The 8,590-nt window shown below is 49.3% G+C and overlaps 1 protein-coding gene across 7 annotated transcripts in view; it reads right to left on the bottom strand.

The window, feature by feature from the left end:
• Positions 1-8,076, bottom strand: part of CRTC3 (CREB regulated transcription coactivator 3) — a 119,976-nt gene extending 111,900 nt beyond the window's left edge. For 5 of the 7 annotated variants that reach the window (XR_013365215.1, XR_013365212.1, XR_013365211.1 and 2 more), the window contains exon 1: positions 7,905-8,074. Coding sequence is in view for 2 of the 7 variants with exons in the window: in XM_077873012.1 (XP_077729138.1) it covers positions 7,905-8,036 (132 nt within the window). In the remaining 5 variants the exon portion in view is untranslated. Of the gene's footprint in view, positions 1-7,257; positions 7,406-7,904 lie in introns of those variants that run through there. The other 2 variants (XM_077873036.1, XM_077873047.1) reach the window with 2 other exon arrangements.
• Positions 8,077-8,590: the final 514 nt, after the last annotated feature.

The raw sequence follows: 8,590 nt of genomic DNA on the forward strand, positions 1-8,590 counted from the left end.
ATAGCAGCCCATCGAAAGAAATCCATATATTGTATCATTCCATATTTCAATATGCATTTCCAAAAGATAAGAACCTATATCTGGTTGGAAGTTTTAGAGGCATACAAAACTTAGACTCACATGATACTGACCTACTCAAAATATTGAGTAGGTATCATGTGAGTCAAATAGAACCCTCTAAATGTGGCCCCTGTCCCGGCCAATCTGTGGTCTCTGCCTTAGTGGCCTTAACTTCCTCATAACCATCGTTATTTGATTTCTCAAACACACTGCATTGGGAGGCAGCTATAATCTATTCATCAAAACCCAGATCCAAGAGTCAAATATGAGAAGGAGGACACAGTTAGCCTTTCCATCTATCAGCTGGATTATAAGAATGAAGTCTCAGCTTTTGATCTTGGCATTCTCAAAGCACTCTTACCAGAAGCATTTGACTCTCTATCCTTGAAATTTTCTAGACAAATTTCTCAACCCCCTTGATCTCAAGACTGATTCCTTCTTCCATCAATCCATCCATTTATTCACTTATACAAAAAAACATTTGACTGTGTGTTCAGCACCGTGCCAGGCACTCTTACTAGGATGAATTGAGTATACGCCAAAGTTCTTGCCTTCAGAGAGTTCTCATAAAGGCTTCAACTTTTACCCAAAAGCCTTGACACTTCAACCAAGCTAAGTTCTAAATCTAGCTAGAGACCTGCCTTCACCTGAGCCTGAGGCCCTCCCACACCTGCTCTCCCTCCCAACCTGCCTATTCCCAAGTCTTCAGAGACTGTTGTACTATAGGGAAAAGAGTACTGGATTCACAACTGGAAGATCTGACTCTGTAACCTGAGGCTCCCACGTGGTTGGGTAAGTTATTCTGCCGTCTACTCTGCAAAAACAATGTAAGAAGGATTAAAAGAGAAAACAGACATGACAGTGGGATATAACATGGAAAGCTCTGGATTAACTTCTCAAAGTATCATCTTCATTGTTGATATTCTCAACTACCTTCTAAACCCTTAAATCACTTTCATATTTTCCTCTTTTGAAATCTAGAATCAATGAGCTAGAAAGAACCTTAGACATTGTCTTCAAAACCAGCATGCTTACTGATGATGAAAATGTGCACTGAAGAATGAGTAGCCTAAGGCAGAGGCCACAGATTGGCCGGGGCAGGGGCCACATTTAGAGGGTTCTATTTGACTCACATGATACCTACTCAATATTTTGAGTGGGTCAGTATCATGTGAGTCTAATCTACTTAAAGTTTAATCAAACTTTATGAAATGAAGTTTAACCCACTTAAACTTTCATTTCAAACTGGAAGACTGTATAAAAATCTGGATTTCCAACTCCTCTTGACTGAAAGATCAAACAACACTGAATGTATGTACTTGCATGGCAACAATGCATGGAGTTGAGAAGCAGCTGCCTCCTTGCACAGGGCTTAAGTTATAATTTGCCCAAGACCTCACTGCACCCTATTATTCCTCCACTATGCACGAGCATCAGCAACCATTTATTTCATTCCTGGTTCCTCCACTCCTCTTCCCGACATGCCTCACCTTTTAACTTAGGTTAGCAACCTTTAGCCTGTAGTCACACACTTTAGTGGATTAATGTCCTTCAACATCTATATGAAATGAGATCCAAGCCTCACTAACTCGTTTTTTTAAAAAGTCTCATAACAGCCAATCACAAACCAAAATCCCAGCAGGTCTTTTTGTAGAAACTGACAACATAATCCTAAAATTTATGGATCTGTGAAAGACAAACCTACAGCCAAAGCAATCTGACCTACAGTGAAAGCAATCTTTAAAAAAAGAGCAAAGCTGGAAGACTGTTACCTTGTTTCCAGATTTACCATAAAGCTACAGTAATTCTGGCAGCATGCTACTGTCAGAGAGAGAGATATATACAGATCAATAGAACAAAAAAGAGAGTCCAAAAATAGACCCACACAATATCTGGCCAATTGATTTTTGACAAAAGTATCATAGCAATTCAATGGGGAAAGTGTTTTCAATAGATGCTGCTGGTATAAGTAGATCTCCTTGGGGGGAGAAGGCAATAAAAGCAGTTGAGTACACAGACATTCAGTGGCACAGCCATATTCAAACCTCAGCTCTGCCACTAATCAGCCATGTAACCATACCTCGTAAGTCTCAGTTTGCTCATCTGCAAAATGAAGAATATTCTAGATACATGTTTCCTTCGGCCATTGTGAAAATCATATGAGATAATGAACGCAAAGGAGTCCGCATAGCACATGGCAAAAAGACAGCACTCAATATTTAACCCAGATCCAATATGTCTAATCTTTTTTCCTCTCCTGGAGGCCTCACTGCCACAGAACATATCTAATATTTGTTTGTTTTAATATAAAAATGATTCTCCCCAAATATTCCAGCTAAATTAACGCTCCAGGAGATTGATGTGCTGTGTTTACCCTGTGGTTTCTCCAAACTACAAGTTGTCTTTCAAAGTCGAACTTCTGGAACAAGTTCTCTGTCCTGTCTCTCTTTCCTTCCATTCAGTCCTGGATGCCTCACAACCTCCATTCCAACCAGCTCACTGTGAACACAGCGGCTCTCGCCAACATTACCAATGGCCTCCACTTGACTAGACCAAAGGACATGTCCTTATCATGTCAAACTGAGTCAGCAGCATTGGGCTCAGCTGGTTGACATGCTCTCCTTTCCCTTCTGGTTGTTCTTTGGTCTTTTTTGCTGCCCCCCCCCCTTCTACCTCCTCTTTATATGGTAGAGCTCCCTGGGCTTCTCTTGGCCCTTTCCACATTTCACTTTACAGCAGGGCTTACAAACTCAAACGTCTGCAGGGGCCAAGTGCAGAAGAGAAGTAAGCGAAGCTGCTGGAATCATAAGGAACTGTGGCAAACTGAACACATCTATGCACTTTCCAATGGGGGAAGCCACCATGGGGCTCCAGGCAACTGCTATCATGCAGAAATGTAGGATGAGGGCTGTTAGATTATTTCATTTTTCAAAAGAATCCAGAATCCAGACTGTAATGTAAAATCCCAATATTCACTGTTGGTCCTAATTTTTTTTTTTTTTAAACATATTCAGGCACACACATACCCCCACATCCCCGCAAGGACCAAATTAGAATTTAGGTCACCAATTTGCAAGATGCGTTCTAGAAATTCTTAGGCAGCTGAAATCTACTACCACAACTACACACTGAAGGTTCCCACGTTTATATCACTAGCCTAGACTTCCCTCCTTATTTGGAGATCCTTCAATGGCTCCAGGGCCATATAAACAACTGCCTACAGGGCCATCTCTACTTAAATGCCTCACAGGCACCTAAAACCAGCAACTCCTGACACTGAGGCCTCTGTTCCCACCTTGCTCCAGGCAGTGCTCCAGTTCTTACTGGAGGATACCCTGAAATGGCTCTAGTCTCAAAGCTGGGGATCATTCATTCGCCAAGTCTTGTCATTTCTAGCTCCCTATTGATCTTTTTGCCCCTCTGCTTCCCTCTTGTTCCCATCCTAGTGTCAAGGCCATCATCACATCTCCTGGACTACTATCTCAACCTCCAAATAGTTTCTCTGCCACCTTCCCCTCAGTTCTATCCACCACTCTGGAGCTAAAGGTATCCTTTTAAAATGCAAATCTCCCCTGCTCCCATCCCTTCATGATTCTCCATTGTCCTCAGGATCAAGTCCCAAATCCTGTCTCTACAATCAGATCCCTGTGAATGCCTCAACTCAAATCACCCTCCTTGTCCCCCTGCTGAGCCTCATACCCTGGAACAGTTTGCCACCCCCATACTAATCCTTCAGGCCACTAGAAGAGTTGAGGACTTCCTACTATCCATTCCCAGAGTTATATGTTTCCCCTTTTGTAATATTCATCAAAACGTGTCCTTACTTGTCAAAGGACTATTTTCTCCATTAAATCCTAAAATTCATGAGGAGACTGTATTTTGCTTGCTCACTATTGAAATCTCCAGTGTCCATCCTAACCTCTGGAACACACTAGGGACTCAATAAGTATCTGATAAACAAATAAATGAGACCGTTGAAGCAAGACACCATGTCTTCACCTCTCCCTGCCATTAACCACAGAGGGTATTCCAGTAATGACAAATTAATGAATGAACAACAGAACAGCATCTTTCCAGGCATATCTGCCTCTACTTTTTATCCCAGATACCACCACTAAAGTAATCCCCCTAGTATTCTCTTCTCAAATATTCCCACTGTTTCCTAATAAGGCTGAACCCCTAAAGCTAGAGTGAAATATTCCCCATAATCTAGTCTACCCCACCTACTAGGTAAATAGGATTTAATCCTAACTCCAAAGGATTGGCTCTGATTATGCAGAGAATGCCTTGGAACCCAACCCGGGCTCAGAGAGGAAAGAATATCTAGATTGATTATTGATGTCTGTCATGGGCTGATAATGGAGAGTCAGTGTATCTGCCATCTAGTACCAATAACGAAGTGGTTGGGGGCTGCCTGGGTGGCTAAGTGGTTGAGCACTTGAACTCTTGAGTTCAGCTCAGGTCATGATCTCAGGGTTGTGAGACTGACTCCACACTGAGCATGAAGCCTGCTTAGGATCCTCTCTCTGCTCCTCCCCTGCTCTCATAAATACATACATACATACAATAATGAGCTAGATGGATTCTTCTCCACCTGGGATCTTTGGACCCTTGGAGGTTTATGGACATATGCCTGGAAATTTAAGAGTTCTCCATGAGAAGTGTTCAGTTTTGTAAATTTCATTATAAAAGTAATCCTTAAAATTTTTAAATAAGCAAATACAACATGGCAAATTCAATGTTCTCTTCTGCCCTTGTGTTTATAGACATGTTGGACCTGGGGTGCCTGGCTGGCTCAGTTAGAAGGGCGTGTGACTCTTGATCTTGGGGTTGTGAGTTTGAGCCTCAGGTTGGCATAGAGATTACTTTAAAAATTTTTTTTAATATATTAAAAAATATAAACACAGTGGACCAAAGCAGTATTACTGTACCTGTAATTGGTAGCAGAAAAAGAACACAGGAGGAACTAACATGTAAATGATGCCCTGTTCCAGGTGAGGGGCAAAGTGACATCATAATTCTATCGTAATTAGAATAGAGAAAAGTAGTGGCTGAATTGAGTTACCCCATGGGGCATACCAGATCAGCCTTGCTAACTCAAGAAAACCTGAGCTATAGGGGCTAGCATCATATCCATACTGAGAGTTTCAATTGAGTTCAGCAAAATAGCTTATGTCATATAAAATTAACATGATTTTGAATTTATTGCATTTTTAACATTGAGTGAATTTATTTTGTGCATGTCTTTTTTTTTTGTGCATGTCTTTTAGTTATGGTACTTGTACCACAGCCACTATCAGAGGACTTTATATACAAGTGTATGTCTGAACATATTTAAGCAACATAACTAAACTCATTTAAATAAACAGAGGATCTGTGAAAAAATTTTGCCTTAAAAAAAGTCTATACATTACTCATGGCTTTATCTATCAGGGATGCTTTAAAGAGGGTTCTTGAGGACATCTGGGTGGCTCAATGGTTCAGCATCTGCCTTTGGCTCAAAGCATGATCCCGGGGTCCTGGGATCGAGTCACACATCCAGCTCCCTGCACAGAGCCGGCTTCTCCCTCTGCTGATGTCTCTGCCTCTCTCTCTCTCTCTCTCCCCCCTCTGTGTGTCTCATGAATAAATATTTTTTAAATAAAATAAAAAACAGGGGATCCCTGGGTGGCTCAGTGGTTGAGCGCCTGCCTTCGGCCCAGGGCGTGATCCTGGAGTCCCAGGATCAAGTCCCACATCGGGCTCCCTGCATGGAGCCTGCTTCTCCCTCTGCCTGTGTCTCTGCCTCCCTCCCTATCTCTCTGTCTCTCATGAATAAGTAAATAAAATCTTTTAAAAAATAAATAAATAAAGAGGGTTCATGAATTGGGTGGAGATTGGATCAACTCTAGGTATATATACAGAGTGCCTGTACTCGTATACACATTTTAGCTAAACAACACATAACAACACACATCCCAGCGTTAAGCCTCAGCTTTCACCCAACCATTCTCAATGTGCTCTCAGCTAGCTCATCATGCTCATCCCTGAATCTAACCAAGGTCACACATGTATGTATATGCCTGTGGACACCAAGTAGATAATAAATGAGTAAAGCTATTCAGGGTGTTAAAAAATAATTTTATTGAAATCCTTAGCCTTGGGGTTCCTGGGCGGCTTAGTTCATGAAGCATCTGCCTTGGGCTCAGGTCATGATCTCTAGATCCTGGTATCCAGGACTTACATCAGGCCTTTCTGCTCAGTGAGGAGTCTGCTTCTCCCTCTCTCTCTCTCAAATAAATAAATAAAATATATTAAAAAAAAAACAACCCTCTCGGCCTTCTTTATCTCTCTGTATTTTTCTTACCATAAAAATATGAGAAAAAAAAGAATAAATATTTCATTTCCCTTTTACTTCACTTAAAGAAAACATCAAAAACATGATAAATGGCAAATGACACCTAGCTGTGGTGTGGGAGCTCATGACAGGGTGTGGTGTGGTCAACTAGAGAGAATCCACACTCCAGGGGAGGGGGCGACCATCATCCAGCTCCAGCCAAAAGCTGTCGTATGGGAATTCAGGAAGACTGCTACCAGGTCTCCCAATTTTAAATATATATATGTATATGTATATGTATATAAAGATAGGAAAAGAAGAAAAGGAGGGGGGAGACTGGGGAAGGGGCCCGGAGGAAGTGAGGAAGGGAAAAAAATAAATAAATAAATAAATAAATAAATAAATAATAAATATAAGGAAGGAAGGAAGGAAGGAAGGAAGGAAGAGAAAGAAAGAAAGAAAGAAAGAAAGAAAGAAAGAAAGAAAGAAAGAAAGAAAGAAAGAAAGAAAGAAAGAAAAGGGTTTTATATGAAAATCTCCCAATTAAAAAGTTCTGGCAACAAGACTCGAGAAGAAGCTTTCCCAAACACCGTGCTTGGCCAAAAAAGTAACGCGTGCGCCGCCGGCGAGCGGGCCCCCGCAGCGTGCAAGTCCGCTCGCAGCTCCCCGGGGAGGCTGCCCCCGGCCCAGCATCTGCGCGTCCTCCCCCGGGTTCTCGACGGTCCTTCAAGGTCAGCGCGCGGGAGCCTCAAGGCCTGGCCCGCTCGCGCCGACCCTCCTCCCCGCAGCCCTGCGCGGACACTCCTCTTGGCTCTCCATCCTCCACTGCCTCCCTCAACGGTTTCCCAACCTCCGGGTGTTTGTCCCGGCTCGCGCCTTACTCGTTGCTCCTGGACCCTCCTCCGTCGCCAGCGACGCCGTGCACCTTGCCAGGTCTCGTTAAATCCCCGGGCCGACGCGGGCCAGCCACCGAGGAGGCACCTCCGCGCGGGACACAGAGGAAAGCCTCGCTCGGCGCGCGACCCCCGCCCGCACCGCGGCCCCGGCTCACGGCGCCCCCGGCTCTCCCCGGCCCCGCCGTGCACCGGCGGCCGGCGGAGGATGTGCGGAGAACGAGAAGCCGCGCCGCCCGCCCGCGAGCTGTTTGTGATTTCCTCCCGGGGCTCGGCTCGCCTCGCCCTCCCCCTCCGGCCGCCCTCGCGCCGCCGCCCGCCGCCCGCCGCCCGCCGCCCGCCGCCCGCCGCGCCCGGCCGGCCCCTGCCCTCGGGCCCGCGCCCCAGACGCCCCCGCGGGCTCCGCCGGGGGCCGGGGCCGGGGGCCGGGGGCCGGGGCCGGGGCCGGGGCCGGGGCCGGCGGGAGGGGACGCGCCCAGGCCGCGGCCGCGGCGGCCCCGCTCGCGGCCCCCGCCCCGCCCCGCCCCGCCCCGCTCCCCCGCGCGGCCCCTGGCCTGGCCCCGCCGCCGCCGCCCGCGCGCCCCCGCCCCCGGCCCCGGCCCCGGCCCCGTCCCCGCCCGGGCCCCCGCGCTCACCCGCGACAGGGTGAGGTCGGTCATGAGCTGCTCGAAGGCCCGCGTCTCCTCGGCCTGCCGCTGCGTGTGCAGCGCGATCTTCTCACTGAACTTCCGCGGGTTGGCGCTGCCCGAGCCCGGCGAGGCGGCCATGGCGCGGGCCCGGCCCGGCGGGAGGGGGACACGGCGCGCGCGGGGCCTGCGCGTCGGCCCGCGCGTGGGTCCGCAGGCCGCCCGAGCCGCCGCCCGAAGGCCAGTCCTCGGCGCGACCCGGCACCCCGGCCGCCGCGGCCCCACAGCCAGCCAGCGGCCGCGAGCGCGCCGAGGTCCGCCCCCGCGCGGCCGGCCCCGCCCTCGGCGCGGCCCGCCCGCCGCCCGCCGCCCGCCGCCCGCCGCCCGCCGCCCGCCGCCCGGCCCAGACCCGGCCCCGGCCCCGGCCCCGGCCCCGGCCCCTGCCCCGGCCCCGCGCGGCAGCCGCCGCCCCCACCCGGGCCCAGGCCCGCGAGCCCCGCGGGCAGAGCGCGCCGCCTCCGACGTGGGGAGCCGCCGTGTGCCCGCCGGGCCCCAGCGCGGGGGACCCTGGCGCGCGGCTCGGAGCGCGGCTGCAGAACCGGCTCTGGCCCCGCGCCCCCCCCCGCCCCCGCCCCCCCCCGCCCCCGCCCCCGCCCCCGGCCCGGCCCGCCGCGGCGCCCCCGAAGCCCGAGCCC

This window comes from Canis aureus, chromosome 2, assembly GCF_053574225.1.
Source record: "Canis aureus isolate CA01 chromosome 2, VMU_Caureus_v.1.0, whole genome shotgun sequence".
Classification (NCBI taxonomy): domain Eukaryota; kingdom Metazoa; phylum Chordata; class Mammalia; order Carnivora; family Canidae; genus Canis; species Canis aureus.